General features: G+C 44.8%; 1 protein-coding gene across 1 annotated transcript in view; it reads right to left on the bottom strand.

The window, feature by feature from the left end:
• Positions 1 to 484: 484 nt before the first annotated feature.
• VAMP3 (vesicle associated membrane protein 3) overlaps positions 485 to 22,970 on the bottom strand; it is a 186,070-nt gene continuing 163,584 nt past the window's right edge. The window contains exons 5-6 of the mRNA XM_078642973.1: positions 2,933 to 4,409; positions 485 to 2,855 (exon numbers count right to left, since the gene is read on the bottom strand). Of these exons, the coding sequence (XP_078499099.1) occupies positions 4,393 to 4,409 (17 nt within the window). The 3' untranslated portion in view covers positions 485 to 2,855; positions 2,933 to 4,392. The remainder of the gene's footprint in view (positions 2,856 to 2,932; positions 4,410 to 22,970) is intronic.

The raw sequence follows: 22,970 nt of genomic DNA on the forward strand, positions 1-22,970 counted from the left end.
CAATTAAGGAATCGAAAAATGAGAATGCAATTTCAAGGGTGCGGGGGGGTCCAATGGACCCCCCCTGCACCCCTGAAATGTACCTTAAAGTGCTCTTTTCACACACACGTGTGTGTGTTTAAAATGAAACTTTCAAAAATGCACTTTTGTGCATTTTTGAAAGTTTTCGAAAAAGTTACCACTTCCAATTAGCAATTTGGCAATTTTTAAAAAATCGTGCATTGCATTTAAGAAATCGCAAAATTGAGATTTCTTAAATGCGATCGCATTTTAAGAAATCACAAATAAAGTGCGATTTCATAAATTGCGAAAAAGCCAAAAAGGTTAATGCATCCCAAAACAATGAATTGAATTCGCAAACGGACGAATTTTGCGATTCGCACCGTTTGCAAATGCAATTCAGTTTGATGCATGTGGGCAAAAATCCCCCTATGCAATGCATTGATCAACTGCGGCATGAAATAAAAAAGACAAAGTGAGCAAGAATGTTTTAGTCACTTTTATTAAATATTATATTAAATGCTTTCTTTTCAAGGTGTTGAACCGTGCACATGAAGTTAGTTAAAAATATTAACCAGTGAAAAAGTCTCTTTAATAGAACGTTGTGTACACATTTGTCAAAATGCTGTAACATGCCACAGGTATTCTTAATTAATAGAAGGCACAAATAGAATAGTTTTGCATTTTAGTTACCTGATGTGCAATTCATCCAACAACTAGGAGACATCCTTTAACAGCAGAGAATGTTGCATCTCTCCTCAAATGTGGCACTTCTAGTTAGCATTTTCACAATACGGATAAGGCACAGATTTTTTTTTACTGTTCAGAGATCCTTCTGAGACTCACAGAATTCCGCTCTTAACAGTTTCACCCAAAAGAATGTTTGGAAAATAGCACTATGACTTAACATTGAAAAGCTAACTTAGTAACTGGAGGCTATAGGGAACTTTTTAATTGAAAGAGCAGGCGAGTTATAGAAATACATGTAACTAAAGCAACTCGTGTTTGTTTTTAAGATGTGATGTTAAGCAAAAAGTTACGAGTATAAATAGTTTATGCGGTGCAGAACTGTAAATGTTTTACCTCCAAGAAGCTCTAGCATAATAAAACTGGTACACAGCCTTCATATTAAGGCATATTAAGGCAATAATATAACCTAAAATGTTCATCCTGTTATTTTTACCTTTTGTTTTATATTAACTGTGCTGTCCAAAGATTGCGTTTGTGCAACCAGCCTCTGAAAACCGTGTATTGGACTTCAGGTAATTGCAGAATTTCCCCTTAGTTGAATCAGAGCAGACTATGTGCCTATATCTACCTCCACAGTCCACCCAGGGCAAGGCTCAGCCAGATGTCCGGACAGAATGAATCAATATTTTGTATGGACACAATCTCTATAAATTATTTTCAAAGGCTGTGTCTTATTTCACTATTTCTTTTTAAATGTAAGCTACTGAAGAGACAGAGGTGTGCACTGCTATTGATAAAAATGCATAATTTCAGATTTTTTAACCTACAGTTAGTGCCATTCCAATCCAGGAGTTTCTAGCTGACTCAGCCAGATCTAAATATGCATGAGTTGTATATGACGATTCTTAGAAACGTAATTAAAAGTGAGCTGCATTGAAGCACAAATAAATAGGGCCCGCATCTTCAACACTATCCAAGGACACAGAGCTGTATGCCTGTTTCCCTTTAAAGAGTGCTGTGTGCGGTGCATTATGCACTAACTCTAATTGTGGGAGTGACTGGAGAAACTCTTGACATCGGATTTTGAAAACATTGAGCAGCAACTACTGCTCTGTCTTTCTGTGCGGTCAGAATAAAATGTTTAAACTAATCATGCTACCTAGTTAGAATATGAGCTAGCAATCAAGCAAATGCACCAAACTAGATGCAGTGTTCAAGATATAGCTGCAGGTTTCCAGACTTAGATTAGCATTAAACACAATATACATTCTTTATGTGACTACAACAGTTTAGGACACAATTCAATATTTACTAACTCCACAAGGCGTTCACAGGAGTCTATCAATTGTAGACCAACATTTTTAAATTGAAAAGATACAAATGTAATTTATCCACACTAAGCGCGATGTATTAATTAAAGGCACTTTTAGGTGAAGCAGGTAGTGTGGCAATTATAATGTATACATAAGCAACATTAGAAAATATTTGGCAACCAAGCGTAGAATTGTTTTAATCAATAAACAAAACAGTCTAGAAAAAATAAATTGAGGGTGCGTACAGTTACCAAACTGACAGCAATAGTCTGTAATCAGTTGTTCAAAAATCGAACTTCTAGATGCATTGTATATTTAAGTCATTTGCAAGGTACCACTCTTAACCAGCAACAACTCATGTGAAATTGTAAATGGGTATTTAAATGTGATCTCACTTTCTAGACAAAAGATGCATTGTTTGAGAGATAAAAGGACAGTAGAGTATTATTCTTTAGGTATGTTATTGACGGCTATACAGGATGATTATGGTGTTTCACTTCAGCTACTTCAGTAAATAAAAATAGCAAATCCCATAGGGTAGTGATCAACTCCTTAAAAAAAAAAAAAAAAAAAATTATGGAATATATAATATGCATTCCCCTAAAAAAAAAAAAAAAAGAAAAGCAACTGGTTTTCATGACAAGAGAGCTCCCCACCCATCAGAGGCCAACAATGCCAGCTGAGGAGTAATTCTGGGGTTATGGTTCTATATTCAAGAGCCTATATGAGAGGACTTTAACAGAGTTCAGGATAAACATCTAGTTACATAAAAAATATCAAACAGCAGCAATAGTCTATGAACTTTTTAATAAACTTGCCTAGCCAAACATGCTTCAAGGCCTCAGTTTCTTTCTAATATATATATATATATATATATATATATATATATATATATATATATATATATATATATATATATACACACACACACATATATACATATATATATATATATATATACATACACACACACACACACACACACACGCCCCACTTTACAAGGTCACCAGAGTTCCAGAATCAACTAAGAGAAAAAAAAGATACATGCACCCATCCCAATACTTAACTGATAGTCTTCCCTTGCCCTTACTCGGAGTTTTTTTTTTTTTTACTTTTAAGGGGATGCTCTGCTTTCTGAAAGTCCTAAAGATATTCAATTTTGTCAATAGTGACAGGGTTTGCCTAATTGAAACAAATTTGCGTGTAATCATAGGACCAGTAATGATCAAATATTACACTACAGAAACCAGTTCTTATATATGTAAATAAACTGAAACACATTTACCAAGTTTTTTGTGAAAACAATTCAAAACAGTAACATTTAAAATTGCATTTCAGCAAGCTGATGAAATGGTCACATTAATGAAGGGCTGAGTTAAATCAGAAGAGAGCCAGCAGTGAGAAAGTAGCACAGACATTTCACCTACAAGCCCTCTTTTTATTGGGAAGTGAAATAAAGTTGCTTTGAGTGCTGCAGCCTAGAGTTGAAGGGGCCAATAAACTAATATTTTTGGCCTTAATTTGATGATAGAACTTTGCCCAGACCAAACATTGAGCAAATCACAAATTTAAGGTGAATATGAAAAGAAGTTTTGCTGAAAGGTTTTGTCCTTCGAAAGCTGCAATGATGAGGCAGCTGAACAAATGAAAAGTATGTGTGGTTGTAACAAATTAAATTCACAAAAGCAAAATGAACAGCAAAGGGAACCAACCAGCCATGAATGCCAAGAAGGGTTCTTTAAGAAAACAGACAGACACACATACACAAGCATTCATTCTGGACTTTTGGCAACAACACTATGTAGGCTTGTTCGGAAAAACATTAACAAGTTTTGTTCAGGGTTACATAGCTAAATTAGCAGGACCAGGACCCATGTTTTAATCTCAATAATCCTGATCTAGTGATATTGCAATATCCTATATTCCTCCTAATGTAAGGCACATCGGATATTCATAGATACAGTACAACTACATAGAGATACTGTAGTGCAGCCTTACTTTTTTTGTTACAAATAGTATATTTGTATTAATGCAGTATACAAGGAATGATTTGGCACTTAAATGTACTTATTTATTATACACAGAATAAGCCAGTTGCTTAGATCTAATCTCTGCTAAGTGATCTCTCAAACTGATTTCACAATATTTTGAAATGGCGTATTCATTATTTTACACTAGGAGTTTTAAGGCATTGACACAATTACGAGTCATCAGCATGTGAGGGTTTAAGGCACCTGTATTTACAGTCCAGAGCCTTAGCAATAAACTATTGATAATGTTCATCTAAATATCAGTAGGCAAGTCCTTGAATACAGCAGGTTAGATATTGGGATGTACTGAAGTTCCAAGTTGTTTTCTGGCTTCAGATGGGGAAGAGAGGACTTGCTTCTCATGATACACTCCACACTGAAATAGTAAAATGACAACATTATAATTTATGTATAGGTCAATTTGCAATATTAAAAAAAAATCACCAATAAAGTAGTACAACAGGGTACCAAAACAAAAACACTGAGAAATCTTTCACATTGAACTACATGGACCCTGGGATAGCAGTAACATGCAACTCCATAGACTGTAGGAGGGTCTCGGGAGTGCATATGAAAGCACTTCGATATGGAATGCTTTTAGTGCAATAGGAATGGATTTAGTGCAATAAAAAGAATCTTGTTAAAACTCTTGGTCCCTTCCAGACAAATTAGACACCCTACTGCGCCAGTTCTCCATCCGAATGTGTTTTGCCCAATGCACAAACATATTTCAACAAGAAAGATCCATTGATCACTGGGGACCTGGAGTAATAACTATAACAAAAAACATGTCTTTAGTATTAATACTTTAGATGCAAATAACCAAATGGCAAATAAAACTTATTCAAAGGTGTTTATGGAAAAAAAAAATTACAGACACATTGACGCAGTGAACACTGGTGCAAAATAAACCTGCTTGGTTCCCTCTTTAGAGGGGATGCACTCAAGTGAGAAATCATGTTCAAAATACACAACAGCACAGACCTTTACAGCAAATTCTCAACAATCATTTAAGGTCCGTCTTTATAAAGTCAACGGCCTTTCAATCCCAATAAAAATGACGGGATCATCCTCATGACTCATGGGAATACAACAGGCCTGAGAGAGACCTGAAATAATAATAGGGAAAGGGAAAATCATAGGCAATACTCATGAGACCGTACTTGCATTCTGAAAGGTATTGTAGTTGCTAAAGGAGAGGGTCCTTGGTGAAAAGCCTAAGCAACTGGATGGCCGGGAATGGCCTAAATAAAAAAACACATGGTAAGACGAGCTGCTTAAAACTCTTGAAATGGGTAATACTAGTGAAAGAGTGTGTGCGTATGAGAGGCACTGACCGGAGCTGGAGATATGCTAGATACCCACAGGGGGCTCCAGGCAGCCCAAAGTGGGAAACACACAAGTGTTTTGGATCTCAAGGTGGAGCTCCAGATTCCTTAACTGGGTTTGAATAAGCCCAACAATAGAGATTTACTGGTAGCGCTGGCTGGCCGCATAGAGTCACTTCAGGACAATGAGTTTTCAAAGGGCAATGTAAGACGATAACATAATGGTTAATGTAGGTGATGGAAAGAAGAAGGGCCAAGAACTTAAAAGGAAGAAACTGAAGACAGACTAGGCTTAGAGACAGAAAAGAGAGCAGGGGTGGGCACTATTTTGGAATGGTTTAAAAGACATTGCCAAACCTCAAAATAAAACATCAAAAGTACACATAAAACAAAATAATCTAGACTGTACAATCAAAAACGTGAGACCATGCAATCAAATCATTTAACATTGCTTAAAGAACCAAAACGGCAACAAGATTTGAGAGTCCATATAGCTTCTGTATAAGGAGAGTTCATGTTAAATCAAGGATGTTGAATCTCCCTCACGATTTAGAGCTGTGCGCATAGTGTCCAAACTAATAATCCAAAGTAATACCCTCTTTATGCATAGGGATTCAATGTCACCTCCTCTCTCCTATTGAAATGGTATTGATAACTTACCACCGCAACTCATTCTTGCAATGATCAAACTAAAAAAATGTCACTAGAGGGGCAGTGAGGACTTTGCATCGGATGAGACTCCTATGCTAACATGTGCGAATTCATATTTATTGTGTGGTTAGGCTACAGGGACATAAAATGGTATTTATTACATTGGCAGTGTTGCAATCTGAGAAAAATCTCAAAGATGTAGTGAAATGCTAAATTCCTTTGTCTCAATGCAAAAAGGAGACATTTCATGGGGGGTGGGGAGGGTATTGGTGCAAGCTAGTCTAGGTGGTCCATTAGGTGGTCCAAATGCAAGGTCAACAGATGCTAAAATATACCAGTTTTGATAATGCCTTTGGAGATGAAGTTTTAACTTGGAGAGAGAGTAGTGATGCAGACAAGTCTATTGGATTCTTGTTTTGCATGAATGTTAGTAGAGTCTTATGCAGGCAGTACAATGCTCTCCTAGCAGAGCATCTAATCAAGCAGTTGGGATAGCCATCTTCAAGTAACTTGAGGGTTAAGATCTGTACTGCCCTGAAGAATTCACTTTTGTGTTTGCAATTACACCTTAATATTAACAATTGACTATATGGTAGTGAGTGTGGATGGTGATTGATGTATGTCAGGAATGTGTTAGTCTCCGTGGGCTTCCTATATAGTGTAGTGTAGAGATGCTCATTTTCAACACAAACTAAAAAGTCCAAGAAATTATTTTGTCATTTGTGGGACTGCATAATGAATCCAAGAGCATTAAAGTTATGGTTAACCCGGTCTGAAATAATAGCAGTGTCTAAAAGTCACTCTCCCAAATCATAAAGATGTCATCTATAGATCACTTCCAGAGAGCAACATATGCTCTTAAAGGATTAGTGTCAGAGAATGACTCCAGGTCATTTATGTACAATATGCTATATTTGGTGCAGAAACTGCCCCCAGGAAAAAACCCTTTGTCTGTAATGATTTTGCCTCCGTTTGACAAATTTCCAGGAAACATTCCTAAAAGGTGCTACTTTTTGACTACTGTGTGAATGGAAAGTTTTGGGGGAGATTTGTCAAGCGGCAGCCAAGAGAAAGAAAGGGTTCCCAAAACGCATAATCCCCATGCATTTTCTACAGACTTCTTTAGGCATGGCTACAGCAAAAACTGCTGAACGCAATTACACCAAATTTAGCAGGAAGCTAGATTTGGTGCAAATCTGTTCAGTAGTTTTTTCTTTTTTTTTAGAAACCAACGGTCAAAAATATTTGTATATCTGGATGGTTGGGTCTGTGGGAGGCTTGAGAGACTCTCGCAAGAGTGTCCATGTGAAAATAGAGAGTTCCGATTGGCCAAAGCAACATTATTTCCCTTGGGTCAATTCGCTCTGCAGGAGTCAGACTCCAGGGGAAGCAAGCGCTCTGACTGGATGCAGGCAACATTAGAAAAATTTTACTAGCAGCCATTACAGGACTTCGTCACCTGTCTTAAAGTTAAAACAAAAAGTGATAAGAGGGTAGGTTAGGGATACCCTCGGACGGGAAAAAAAGGAAAATTTTTGCCGCGATCCTGCGGTATTGGGGGCAGGCGAAGGGGCGCGATGGGTGGGTACCAAACTAAAATGGCTTCAGCATTCTTCAGTTATAAGCCTAGGACCCGCATTGTTCATTTAAGGGGAGGGGGACGAATGGCCCACCTCCCCATGCCACTTTTAGCCCCAAGTGGCCCAATACCCAGAGCCCAATTTAAACAAGCATTTGCAATGCCATAGGTCTCGCTTTTTTGAGAGTTCGAGCTATTGGCATTTTAAATGACAATGTTTTTTACCTATGTGTTTGGTTTGGAGTGTAGTGGATGAATGGGGTTTGGAGTTGAATCATAAGTGTTGAATTAAAATTGTCAGTTGTGGAATTATGAGGTGTGTAGTGTATTTGTGTAAGGGAATTACGTGGCGTGGTAAATAGATAGGGGTGAGAGCTGCACAGAATAGATAAAAAAGGAAGCTAGCGAAGGATAGGTTGTTTGTGCAGGAAGTGGCGAATGATCTCTAGATCGGTGGTACGCAGGTAGTGCTGAGTAATCCTGAGGTGGTTCTGAGTGATGCTTTGGTGCTGGAAAGGGAAGGCTAGTTGTGAGCATGGCCTCCAGCTTTCGCTGGGAGAGCTGCCAGAAGTCAGTGAGCTTTGCTGCTTTTGTCGTCTGTTATTAAGAAGAAAATCCTTATTGCTCGTGTCCATAGCAATTGTGAGTGTGGATGAGCTGCTCAAAACCTTAAAATATCCGACACGTGCCTCAAACTGAAAGAGCCAACTTAATCAAAGAGGAAAAGGCTTAGTACAATAATATAAACAAGCAGTCAGTCATTGGTGAACAGGTTTTAGGAGTAAAGATCCATATACTACAGCCGATAATAAGTTGCACTCTGGTGAAAGCTGATCTGCTATTAGAATGCGGTAAAGGAAAACAAAAAAGAAAAAAAGATCATGATGCAACCAACTGCAAGGGTAGGCTGAAGGTGTCACACATGCATTGCTGGTGTGCATTAACTAGTACACAACTTATTCCATTGAACACTTGTAAACATGAGATTTTACGGAGCAAAGGTTAAAGTGAAACTACAAGTCCAAGGTTGGTTAATAAGCTAGCATTAGTTGAAGTTGGCAACAATATGGGGCGTTTGGTATGTATATCTGTTTTAACACATTTGCAATCCATCCACTTTCAAACCCGTCAACGTGGTTGGTGTCAGTGCTTGTTTATTTCTCAGATGATATTTCAGACTGTTTCGTAATCTTTACAGCATTTTATGACTGGTTAACAGGTATATGCATTTAACCATTTTCTGTCTAGTATAGAGAAGAAACATCCGAGTTTTAATCCCAGCATCACTAGTTTGAGCAATCCTGGGCAAAGCACGCTTTTGCTATGCCACAACTGTTATCTAGAAAGGCGGGATTCACCTGAACCCTAGGTGAGCTCTGATTTTAAGCGCTATCGAAAACACACAGCAGTAAAAAGCCAAAACCACAGGGAGTGTTCTTTAAAATGCAAAAATATATTTCATCTGGGAGAACCAGGAGAACAGCAGGTACCAATAGTATGCCAAGCACGTTCCAGTGAGCTTTGGAAGCCATATGGACGAGGAGGATGAAAGGAGGAGCGGATTTTACGGAGCGGATTTTAGCAGAGCGGGAGAGGTGCTGCTCCGGTCTGGGAAAGACATGGCTTGGTAGTTCGGACTGGACTGTTCCCATGAGGCACAGGGTCAGAGCTGATTTGCATATAGCCAGTGTCTAACCCAGGGTGGTGTGGAGTGCAAAAAAACGATGGATTTAGGCCCAGATCCTTGTACTGGGATGAATGTATGACATTGTTCTACATTCTGTCCATCAACTGTGTTTTTTGCAATTTTCACCCCGAGTGGGCTGGGTATGCTCAGACGTGAGTCCCAGGCTTTCCACACCACTGGAGTCAAGCTATCCAGGCTGATGAAGGCCGATAGCCAGAAACCGGTCCTTGGATGCTTGATTCCAGTCTGGGAAAGACATGGCTTGGTAGTTCGGACTGGACTGTTCCCATGAGGCACAGGATCTGAGCTGATTTGCATATAGCCAGTGTCTAACCGAGGGTGGTGTGGAGTGCAAAAAAACGATGGATTTAGGCCCAGATACTTGTACTGGGATGAATGTATGACATTGTTCTACATTCTGTCCATCAACTGTGTTTTTTGCAATTTTCGCTGCTGTGATAGGGCAGCATGTGCGCGCTCTGCATGTATTATCCCGCGCTCCCTTGGCTGTGCGTGTTGCTGCTGCAACAGGAGATGTCGAGGGAACTGCAGCCAGGCAGAGGCTGCCCCTCTCTCCCAGTCACCATTCCTGTGAGACCCAGTGGACCGTTTAACCGCTGCAGGGCTCGTCCTCTGCCTAGAGCCGCGCAAAATGCTGTGCCATAAGACGAACAATCACTTGCAATGCAGTAGAGTAGAAAGAATGTACAGCAAATACAAAATACACACTATACATAAGTGAGTGTAAATCAGTGTATTGTGATTACCAGGAAGTAATCTCAGCATTACATCCTTTACACTTCTTCCTCCTAGTCTTTATCCCATAGAATAAGACTGGGAAGAGGGAGTAGAATTAGAGTCTTGGCGTTACCAGTAAGTAATTGAAGCGTTCCAGACCATTGCTGTGAATTTTAAATACACCGACAAACAGAGTCCACACAGGGACCTTCTAAGGTTGGATTGGTGCGCATGGATGATCTGTTCTGCTGGCTCCTGACACACTTTGTCAAGAGTCATCACTTCACCTGGAGGGGCAGTGGCTACCAAGTGGGTGTGGTCCCCAAAGCAGGCAACAAAAATGCCCACCCAGGACGACCAGTTGAGTATTAGAAGATAACCATAACTGAGGTACAGTGAGATCCCCTCCATCCCCAGGCCTGGTGCCACTGCACCAGCTGCACAAATGATTTGTAGTAACCTTCAGAAGGCAGATATTACATTTCTCAGCCTAGGTGCGACCCTTTGTAAGTCACGTGCCTTTAGACATGGCTTGTGATATGCTCAGAGGCCCCCTTCCTCTAATCTATTTGCACAGAATCTCCTGACTGAACGGAAGACAATGTGACAGCGTCAGCATGTCATGTGTCACGACAGCCTTCGACACGTGCACATCATACATAGCCTCTTAACAAGTCATTGTTTTGGATCATTAACAAAAAACGCCATCAATGTCAGGCTAACAACCAAAGAGCCAAGCCTGATTTGCAATCACAAACTTGTACCTTAGAGTGTGGGCAGCTCGTCTTCTGATGACAAGACGTCACCACCGATTAGGTGATGGGGCTGTTGGTCTTGGATATTAAAACCATGTACAAATTAACACGGCACACTTGGAAAAAAAACCAATGCCTATACTGCACACTATTGTGCACTAAAAAAAACAGGGGTAATGCACACCTAACACATTCAAATGAGGTGTGCATGTGCTCATGAAATACACTGGCATTCTGCACAGCGAACACATTGAAATAAAACACTTATTAAATACACTGGGTAGGAGTACAATGGTGTACATATGGCACATAGAGCAGAGCTCTTCTGCTGGGCAAAGTTGTTGTTTACACCACACACAGGCTCTGCTGGGAGACCCGAGCCACGGCACAGGGGATGAGACCCATTGAACTTGCCAGTCCTCAGACGGGGCACACATCAGATCTTTTCCTGTTATTCCGAAGGTGGGGCGGCCTTAATACATGATTTCACCAACACGTTCGGGTTGTGATCGGTTACCCAAAATTAAAATGGTCCCCTTCAATCTCGGAGAAGATTTGATATCACCTACAAACATCCATGAAAACAATGTACTGGATAGGCAAAAACCCCACTTTGCCGAAAGCATTGTTTGGCTCCACCGCGACACTGCTGTTCTCTCGGGAGAGGGGGTTTGGGGGTGGAATTGCACTCAGACCCTGGGCTCGGGCAGAACACCTCAGGCCTGCACTCACACACCAGACTCCAGAGCAACACCATGGAGCTGCACTCAGACTCCCCGACTGGAGCAGAAAACCTTCACCGCCTCAAGAGGACAGTGCACAGAGAGTCCTGCAGAGAGCCCAAGTGATCCCGTAGCCCTAAGAGAAGAATCTCAGTCCCCTGCCAGGTAAAAAGAGCATCTCCAGCCAGCAGTGACAGCAGCTGTGGTAAAGACCAGAGGAACCCCTCTGAGGGACCCCAGGCTGAAGAACAACCCTGCTGGAAGGACTGTGCCCACTACGACCTCTGCCAGAGGCAAGGCAACTGGCCTGTTGAGAGGGGCTGCTCACCGGAGGACTGCGCCCACAGTAAGGGATGTTGTAAACGGGGGATTTGCATCCACAGTAAGCGAAGACCTAAACATGAAACTGTGCCCGCTGACTGCAAGGGCAGCTCTAAAGGGGAGGATGTGCCCACTGTAAATGCAACTCGAACTGGGTGTCTGGCGTCTACAGAAAGTGCAGCCCTACATACGAGTAGGAAAGGGGGGCCGCTCGGCCCCCACGCATACATGGCTGGGCCCGGACCCGCCTCCACCAGTCCTGGTTGGACCGCGCGTCCCGCCAGTTGACCCGGAAGCAGTTTTGCGCTTCCGGGTCAAGGGGGCGGGATCGCGGTGTAGGGGGGGCGGGGGGGGAGTTTAAGAGCCTGGGGAGCACGGGAAGCGGCCTCTTTGTGCCCGCGCTCCCCAGGCTCGCTCCTCGCCCCGCTGTTGGGGCCTTTAATGTTTTGTCCTTTTTCTTTCAGGTTGCGTAGTGGTGACTTGGCGTCAAGAGCAACTTGGAGCAGCAGTTTTTCGAGGCATTTCCCGTGGAGCAAGGGAGCGGTGGAACCGGGCTGCAAGGGTGGAATTGCCTGGAGCTGCTGGCGAATCCCGTATTTCAAGCCTCCGGTCTCAAGGAGAACGAGCAGCGTCGTCGGGGAGCCGGGCTCGGAGATAAAGGAACAACTTGGTCAATTTAAAGTTAAGTTGTTTGGCACGGGCACAATGTATCTTGCAGTTTGGGTGCAGTGCGCTGATATGTGCTGTTGGCTGAATGTTATTCCATGGCACGCGTTTGTTTCCTGGGCATAAAACGTGAGGATAGTTACAATGCTGGTGCCCTTGTCGTGCAAAGAAGGCATCGCTAAAGTTTACCCGTGTGTGTGGCTTTACCAGTGTGTGTGGTATTAATACCAATGTGTATGGGGAATTGCCTACAGGAGGGTAGAGTCGGGTATTTGTGGAATGCTGCTATGGTGTTTATCTCGAGTTCCGTGCAGCGATAGGGATAAGTTCTTTTACATGCACGCTCTCGTGGCCTGAGGTGTAATGTTTTTCACTGCTGGTGTCGACCTTGGGGCAAGGGGAGAGCGTCATTATAGGCTTCGAGGACCTCACTTATGTTTTCCTTTAGTAGCGGTAGGGGCAGGGATTCACCCGATGCCTGAATGTGTCTGGCCTTCAAGTCGAGTTCGCGCTATAGAAGGAGGCAGTTCGAATGCCTTGGTCAACTGTAGCAATAGGGTCATTATTTGAATGGTGTAGCAGGCGCAGCGGCGCCAGGTCCAAAAGTTGGCAGAATGCCTCGGACACTAAGTATTGCTATGTTTAACTACTAAATTGGCGATTTAAAGTGCAGTTGTAATTACAGTGCGCTGATTAGAATGAGGTGGCTATCACAGCAATTAGAAAGAATTATTCGAGGAAGGCCGCATTTAACTGCCTTTCGAAAACTTGATCCTTGCGCAATCCAATTACGCCTCGTTACTCCATACAACTATTTAACATTTAGCATGATTAATTGTAAGAAGAGAAGATGACGTAGCCTGCCTTTGATCTGCGACTTCTCACAGATCAGTGACAATGCTGTTTCAACTGTGTTCGGCTAAATATGACCGGCATAATTACATAGATATCTAACAAAAACAGTACACATTTTTAATTCAATTTCTAATTCTACAGTTCAATATCCTTCATTCGACAAAGCAATGCAACCATCAAATGTTTTAATTTGTTCATCAAAATCTTCCTTGACCTATCCCAAGACTCCGCAAGCATTTTCTGAAAGAAGATGCGCATGTGTAGGTGGTTACTTTATCACATCTTTACACTATATCACATCTTTGCACGAACCAGTTGCATCTACTCATTCATGATGGGACAAATCGGCAGGCGATTAAATATTAAAGAAAACTAAACGGGTCTCTATCGGGCTCTGTTTTGAGCCCTGGCACAGGTGCTCGGGTTTTCCCGGATTGCAGGGACGGCAGGCACTTCAGTGTACGTGTGCTCACACTTTTCTATGGGTGGAGATGTTATGGCATGACGTTATGCCCGGAGAGCGTTGTAGGGGAAGGGAACTCCGGTAAAGAGAGTCATTTTCTCTATGGATTTCCCTTCTCTTTTGGAAACATCGTCGTGGTGTCACCAGGGCTTTAAGTGGAATAATTTTGCAATATTATATACGAGCCATAGTTGCTGCTTATTTATCTTATACAACTAACAACCATTGAAAACCTTGTAGGTATGATGGTACTCGTTGTTGTATCATATTTCTGGATGCAATGACCGAAACAGCAAAACACAATTAGGGCAGCACACTATGCTACACACAGATGTTAGCTTACGTTATTTTGAACCACGCCCTTAATTACATTGGTCACGCCCCGTTGAGAGACACACTCCCAGTTTTTCATCCACATTTTATGTGTAATGCTTGGCGCGCTCCACGCTGTCTGTAGGATGTTACTTTATTTATGTGAACAGATAGGGGTTTTTAAGGGATAACGCTACCCCCCTTCTCCGCGCAGGGCCCCAGTGTCCAGAGCAAGGAGGGAGCTGTGCATTTCAAACTACTTCCAAAATATGACGAGGTACCAAGTAGATTGTTTCTTTCGTTTAGTAACTCTACACACAAAGGTGGACGTACGTTGTAATACTGCAGTGTACTCACTTGATGATGTCACCCTTGCACAATTTTACAAGTCCTTCGGTTAGTAGACGTGTTAGTAATGTCAAGCACAGCGCTGGCAGGGGCAATGGGTGGGGCTAACTGTTGTGGCCGCCTGACTAGGACCCAGGCCCAATTTTTCTATTTTACAAATTAAGCACTGTCACTGTGGGTCTAACTAGCTTTACCCAGTTGAAAGCCCTGGTACACTATTCGAGTGTGCTATGCTCCCGTTGTAATACAAATTTACTCTGTACAGTGCCGCCACCCCTGGCCTGCACTCTACCAACCAGCCAGATATAAACATTTGATCACGGGAGAGAGAGCCAGGTGTGAAAGTGCGAGGATCTAGGCAGCACTTTACCTCTGGATAGGTTTTGTGTAGACCTGAACTGGGTGCTCCCTCGGGTAGGGATTGAGCAATACTTCTCTGAGGGCACTAACGAGTTGAACAAATCTAGTGTGCCACTGCTGTGGAGAGGGCTCTATACGGGGGCTGCTTTCCACCTAAACTTGAGAACTAGCCAGAAGTCTCTGCTTCTTTATTGCGTGATCTCTGCAGCATTTTATTTCTGTACGGTTTTGTTTAGACTTAAATTGGGGACTCCCTTGGGTAGGGACGGAGATATACCTCTGAGTGCTCTAATAAGGTGAGGAAATTTAGTGTGCCGCTGATGTTGTGAGTGCTTTATATGGGAGCTGCTTTCCAGCTAAACTTGAGAACTACCCACATAGGTCTGTTCCTTTTATAGCATAATTCTTGCAGCACGTTATTTCTTGTCCCTAAAGTTGTGTTTCCGTAGAGGACAGGTCTCGTGTACACATAAACTGGGTGCTTCCTTGGGTAGGGACAGAGTTATACCTCTCTGAGGGCTTTAATGAGTGCAGCACATGTAAGGGTTTGTCCTTTAATTATGTCAGGTTGGCTTGGAGGGTATTTTACCAAAAGCCAAAGCTTAATGTCGTGCCCGGAGTGGTAACGGGATTGATAGTGAAAACAATATTGGAAACTTTTCTATGCTAATGACCTCTCTTGGGGTCCTCCCCGCGAGTAACGTTTATTCGAGTATAGGCCTGGACGTTGGTGTGAAAGCCAGTTTCTCTCTTAGGTTGGGCGGCACTCTATTGCGAGGCACGGACGTTAACCAGGTTCTGTGCAACTCAAAGCAGAAAACCAAACAAGGGACTGGAGTATTTCAATTCGAAGACGAATAATACCGTGGGGGGGCTTAGTAATGTATTCAATTCGGGAAAGCAGGGATAAGTAAAAGACTCTTGTCTCATTGATTATTGGGGGGAGCCCGAAACGCAGTGTGATACTGATGCTGAGAGTGCTATCTACGGGAGCTGCTTTCCAATCAAACTTGAGAACTATCCAGAGTCTTCTGCTTTGGTGTTCTGGTATATTGATGCAGCATTTGTCTTTCTGAACGGGTTTTTTGTTTAGACTTAAAACCGGTGTGCACTCGGGTGTGGACAGGGTTATAGCTCTCTGAGGAGGGTGATACACATGTCAGGGGTGGCTTGTGATCATGTCAGGTTGGCTGGGATGGTATTTACCAGAAGCCAAAGTGGGGAGCTCAAAAGGCTCTTGTGCCATTTTACAGCCTGGCATAGTTAGGGCTGTGCTAATCCTTTGCGTAAAGACTTTGATGCTGCACTGGCAAACAGACTGTCCTTTTCAAACTTATATCCTATGCATAAAGTCGTGGGTAGAAAACCAGGAATAGGAGGTGATGTCCTGGTCTGCAGCAGATTATTTTTTTTTTTTTGTAACAATGACTTTGCTGTGGCATTGCACTTCACACTGTCTATCGTCCTTAAGGAGTCATGAAGGCGCTATTGTATTCACTGTGGACCCCATGCACTGTGTCACTGCACTTCACACTGGGTACTATTCTTTAATGAAAGTCATTCTACAGGGGCCCTCTCCGTAACACTAATGCAGATACGCCACATGGGGCACAAACTGGGGCTATGCTACACACTTACAGTTGGAAGTTTTTAATGGGAATGCACCTGGCCATAATCTTATCTAAAACTTAGCATGTAAGGCCAATGTAAGACAAGCACGTGTACTGCAGTTATCGCCGGGAAGCCAGAAGCACTAACCGTTTGTGTTTTTTCTTTTCCATTTATGTATGGCCATGTCCATGGTGGATATCTGTGACGCGCTCCACACTGCAACAATTGCAACAGGTGGACAGCCAAAGGGATGCGTACGTCAGGGAGAGGATGCCAAGCAACGACATCAGATCTGATGGGCGATCGATCAAGGACGCCGGAGGTGCCAACACTGGGTTGACGTTTTTTGGTGTTTTACCCTAGATTGGGCTGGCCGCAGTAATGTAGCGGGATGTTGCTTCACATAAAAATGGCAGTAGTTGCCTTATCAGGAAATTGTATTTCTAAAGTAACGGCGCCTGTGCTCGCAGGGCCACCAGGGTCATCATGGCTTATTCATAGGTAACCAATTGGTAGGGCCAACGATAGGGATGTGGCAGTGCACAAGGGTGTGCATTGCTAGCCTGGGCAAACCCAGGAGTAAGAGGCCCATGCAACACCTCAGCACCACTTGTCGGGAAGTGGGGACTTCCATAGTAAAGAAGTAGACATACACTTAACATTTCCCAGAGCGGAGTGGGTGGGTGTGGGTGGTTAGCAGACTTCACGATACGGCAGTGGGAGCCTTTTGGGGGCCTGTGGTTACCCGGGTAGCATTTTCAGTATCTCGGACAATGGGTGTCAGCGTCAAGAGCACCGCGTCTTATCGAGCGCAGCAACGTAGGCGCGTAGGTCGGGTATACACGTCTAGTGCCAGGATACCCCCGGTCACAGCAATTACAGGTACCCCAAAGATGAGGTCTGTCCGTCCAGAGTGGGGACGGAGAGGTACTCGATAGGCACGCCCCACCACCCTCAGTCATTATCTGACTTGCGAGTAGCAACGATTGGGTTTAATTGGGCAAAGGGGGTCCTGGCGAAAGGGATAAATCGCAGTAGCAAGCAGGCTGGCAAAATATAAAACCCAGACTGCACCATAGGGGGTCTCAGTTGTTTCCCAGGCTGCAGGAAAAGGGGGGGTGGACTCTGTTAGTGCGCAGAATCACTCGGTAAAGAATCACTTGGTAAAGAGGATCAACACTTGGATTGTGAAATCATTTCAAACACCTCATTGCAGTATATTCCACAGGGGTGCATCCGAGAGGGACAATTTAGATTAGCAGGGGGGCGGGGGGGTTCACTTGAAGGGGACCAGCAGTGAGTGGCGGACAAAAAATGGTTGGCAATGGTTGGAGGGGTTGTCTCTACTTGCAGGTTAGGGGTCCATTTGACAGAGTCAGGGAATGCCCTATTGATAGGGAACAAACTAGCAGGGGTAGAGGGTTTTGATTAGGAAGATATGACCTTTCAGTCGCCTGTTGAAGGAAATTGTGCTAAGTTGCATGAGATTGAATATACACTTCAGGGCCAAGCATGTCCCAGGGGTCTTACATAACGCAGCTGATGCCCTTTCTCGCTTTAAGATGCAGGTATTCAGGGAGCACCTACCGGCTGCAGAAGCATCCCCAGCTCACTTCCCATCGACTCTTTGGCAGATTGGTGCCCCCAACTACACGACCTTGTGGCAGCCAGCCTAGCACCAAAGACAAGGACAGCTTATGAAGGGGCGTTCAGGTCTTACTGTAGCTTTTTGGGGCATGATTGGCAGAGCAAGTGGGATCAGGAGGCTAGTTTCAATGGGTACTTATGCACATTACACAAGGAGGGGCGCACGGCAGCGACAGCTGGCAGACAAGAAGGCAGTTCCCTTTTGCGCACTCGCTAGGGGAGTCAGGGATCCGACAAACAGTTTCCTGGTCTAAAAAGCTTTGAAAGGATGGCGGCGCTTGCAGGCACCCACCGCTGATGGTAGGAAACTCATAGGTTTGGAACGTTTGTCAGCGGTGCTCCTCGCCCTGCCGGACATATGCAGTTCTACGGCGGAAGTGGGATTATTTAGTGCTGCTTTTGCCCTGGCATTCTACGGGGCTTTCCGGGTAGGCGAACTGGTGGCAGTCAACAAACTAGATAGGGAAGGTGGCCTTCAGCTGAGTGATGTCAGCATACGGGACGACACGATGCGGGTTACCATTCGGAAATCCAAGACTGATCAGGAGGCTAGGGGTCAAAGTTTAATGTTACACCGGGCACCGAATAACCCGTGCTGCCCGGTGTCACATGTCGAATCATTAATTAAGAAGCGCGCAGGTGAGCCTAGTGGAGCATTGCTAATGCATAATGATGGTACCCCTTTGACGAGGTTCCAGTTCCAGAGAGTCTTAGCCATGAGTATTGCCAAAGCAGGTTTTAAACACAAAGAATTTGGGACACATTCATTCCGGATAGGGGCAGCCACGGAGGCCACTGCGAGGGGTGTGAATGCAAATAGTGTTAAGAGGATTGGGAGGTGGTCTTCCAATGCCTACAAACGTTATGTGCGGTAGCACATGTTGTAAGGGTCAGTCGCCGCCTTTCTCACACCTGCTGTTTTGTCTTGTTTTATTTCTAGTTTCTCGGGCCTGGACGCAGGACGGAAATTAATCGTGGACCATCACAGCCATCCATCAACATCACAGCAACGACAAAAAGGCACAAAGAAGACTCTGGTAGTGTGGGTAGTCGGCCATTCTTATGTGAAACGTGCTAAACCAATTTTCCTTGCAGGACCGGGTAGACGGAGTGCGGGGGTTTCAAGGTCTCCTTCCATGGCAGAGGGGGCTTCGCCTCAGTCAGCTTAGGGGTTACATGTCAGATCCACTCGAGAGACGCACCTCACCGCCCTCAGTGGTCATCTTGCATCTGGGGGGGAATGATTTAGTTGATCTGGGTAGACGGGTCTTGTTGGAGGAAATCATATCAGCAGCAGGGTGGCTGGCGAAAATTGTACCAGATTGCACTATTGTATGGTCACAGTTGATACCAAGACTGCAGTGGAGGGGGGGGTCAACAATAAACTGGATAGGCTGTTTCGAACTCCGTATCTGCAGAGCATACCGCATGGTTGCATCTGGGGGGAACAGTTTTATGTGCGGGATGGGGTACATTTGACAGTCAGGGAATGCCCTATTCATAAGGAACATCATAGCATGGGTAGAGGGTTTTGCGAGGAGAGTATGACCTTTCAGTGTAGGTGGGGGGGGGGTGGGGTGGGCAGATAGTCGGTCAACTATGTTGGCCTGTGGCGGTAAGGTCATAATCGGTGAGCAGCAATTTAAGGTCCTTAGGGGGTGGGGGTCCCATTCACGAAAGGGGCCGCCCAGGGGGAGGGGCCACTGGTCTCTCCCAGAACTTCAGTGGCAGGATATCCATCGCTTGAAAAGGGTGCGGGGGAGGGAGACCTAAGGCGAAGACCTAAACATGAAACTGTGCCCGCTAACTGCAAGGGCAGCTCTAAAGGGGAGAATGTGCCCACTGTAAATGCAACTCGAACTGGGTGTCTGGCATCTACAGAAAGTGCAGCCCTACATACGAGTCTGTGCCTGCTCTAAACAAGCACGCAAACCTTTTATCAAGCCTGCAGCGCGAAGATACGAACAGAGGAGGCAGCGAAACAAACTAGACGGGGGGAGGGGCCGTCGCATGCCCTTTCTTGAAGAGGCAGAAAACTAGCGCGCTTATACTCAGTTATGGTAATTTGTCAGCTCCACCCCATGGCTGTGTCAACCTCTGAATCCAGGAGGCTCCTAATCGGCCTTGCGGGGACAGGCATGAAAGTACGTTTGTTTACATTTGAGGGGGTAGTCCTATTAGCAGTGCCACATGTCACCCAAGTATCGCCAAATGAGAAAACTAGAAGCACAGCAAAAAGTAAAGGTGCAGCTGAAACTGATATTTACTTCTTCCGCCTGATTAACATTGATTTTTAATTCAAAAGTGATGCAATTAAGACTATTCATTTAGCACACATCAGGGCACACCCAGAAGCCTCTCAGAGAAGGGGGGCTCGAGCGTGAGGCAAGGACACAACACACGCATGACGAGCAACAGACGGGTGGGCGGGGCCTAAGAGAGACAGGGCGTGCACCAACCCCACTTCCAAAGAAGCCAGACAGAAAACCAATGACAGTAAATCTCGGGAGCGAGCAGTGCAACGCAGGCGAGAACTAAAAATTAGGAGGGGGCTGAGCGGCCCCCCTTCCCCAGAAATTATAGGCCCAGGACCCCATGCCACGGGGTTGGCTCACATGCTGTGCCCCGGGAAGACAACCCTCGGAACACTGCAGTGTCCTTGTGTGCGAAACCTGGCAGCAGCATTTTTTTTTTTAGACTCCAGCCAAATGGGTGCAAACAGTCTCCTCCCAGCAGGAGGGATGTTTAAAAATCTACATGCCAGCTGGGAGTAGACTTGAGATCTGTTTCACACTGATGCAGGCAGTGGTCCCCTCCTCTTTATAATTGTTTCTTTTTAAAACAGCCAAGGGGGATGGGGTTCACAGGGCCTTTTTAAGGCTGCGGGGGGAGGGGGGGCAAACTGCCTTGGGGGATGGGGTTCCCTGGGCAGAAAACAGCTCTGGGAGGAGGCAAAACAACCCTTCCCCATAAATAATCCACCTGGCCCAGGGGTGGTGTCCCCAGGGGTAATGGCGTCTGGGGAGGGGAGTCACGTGGCCTCACTCCCCTTTGGAAATCAAATGTGGCCCTGGCTTTAAAAAAAACACTACCCTGGGGCATGGAGTTCCCAGGGCCTAATGAGGCTCAGGAAGGGGGCCACTCGTGATGTCATTGAACATGCCATGGGTGACGCAATATGGGATGTCATAAGCAGGGCGCAAGTTATAGTTCGCCCTGCAAAGTTTAGCTGGTAAATGTCTTTTTTAGCTCAAAACGTTAATGAGGTCACTGACATTCAACTAAAAAGAACGTTACTTAAACCTAGGTTTATCAGTCAAAATATATAGACATACCTATAAACACACTGAGAAGTTGGCCAGGTATATGATGTCCACTAATTAAAGTGGGCACCTTGCACCAGTCCAAATGACCCTTATGATGTATGAGGTCAAAGATAACCTTTAGAAAGCTATCCCAGTGGAAGCTGTGGAGAGCAGCCTTCAGGATTACTCTTGAAGGAATGTAAAGCAGCTGGTTTTACCAGAATATCACCTCATGAATTAATCAAATGAAAGGAGAACCACACAGTAGTTATATACAAATATGTATTTATTAATATAACACTCTAGTATCATCTACACAAGGATAGAATGCAAAGCACACAATACAAGCTAAATAGAACAGTTGTAAGTAGCACAATACACAGTGGGCTCCAGGGGGAGACCAAACCATATACTAAAATAGTGGTATAACAATCACGACTGATCAAGACAAGTTCTGGAGCACGTAGAATCCCTGGGACCCCAAGGAACCACCCAAGGTGAGTAAATATGAACCCCACGAAGGGCGGGTGCAGTGTGCTCAGTGTGGACGTACAATTCTACGGGGAAGTCGCAGTTGCAATTTTACAGTTTAAGGACCCTCCTAGGACGACTGAGGAAATCCTTTGGAACTTAAGAGGTTAGAGAGCCACCCCAGCCGTGGATACCGTAGTACCAGTTACCTATCTTAGAGGAGCTGGGTGCATATGTCTGTAGTGGTGTCAGAAACCACCATTTTTCTCAATGGAGGGCTACTTACAAGTACTGCTGCCCTGAGGGTGAAAAGGGTCCGGTGGGATCCAAACCTGAACTCTGGAAGGAAGAACCCTGAAAGTAGAGGGGAGAGAGTCTGGGTCACTTCAGAGTGACCAGGGGATCGGTAAACTAATGCTCACTAAGGTCGGGTGCTTCAGGTGCGAAGGAATGCTTGACTCAGCAGCCACGGGGACCAGGAGACAACGACCAGGAGCCAGATGCGAGCTGCCCTACAAAGGCTACTGCCCCCATCTTCCCCCCAACCAGAAGGGCATAAAGGATGTAATTGTTGCGGGTGGGCAATGGGGACATGGGCATGCCCGCTGTGGGCAGCCCCCACCCTAATTCAAACTTGCCCCAAAAAATCCCTGGCATCTAGTGGGCTTTTTGCCCTCCCCCCTTGCGGGGCAGATTGGGGACAAATGCCCCATCTGAGATAGAAAGGCTGTATATTTTGCGGGGGTGGGGGAATGGACATGCCCTTTATGGGCAGCCCCCACCCTAATATATGCGCCCCAAAAAAATCCCTGGTGCCAAGTGGGCTTTTTGCCCCCCGTGAAATTATGCCAAATTTGGGGGGAGCAAAGGCCCTTGCCTAAGGGGCTGCTCCCCCCCCCCTCCCTGGTGTCTAGTGGGTGGATCTCCCCTTTCCAATGATACCCCTACCGTCTTTCTACGTGCCGGGGGGCTGAGATAGCCCCCTGAGCACATAGAAAGTGAAACTGAAATGAACCTAAAGGCTCATCTCAGTTTTGGTTTCTGTGCAATGACGCCAGTGAGACGTGAGCGCGGATAGTCATGGCACAGAAACCAGGGAGGGGGCCTTGGGAGCTGGG

The sequence above is a fragment of the Lissotriton helveticus genome, chromosome 5_1, assembly GCF_964261635.1.
Source record: "Lissotriton helveticus chromosome 5_1, aLisHel1.1, whole genome shotgun sequence".
NCBI lineage: Eukaryota > Metazoa > Chordata > Amphibia > Caudata > Salamandridae > Lissotriton > Lissotriton helveticus.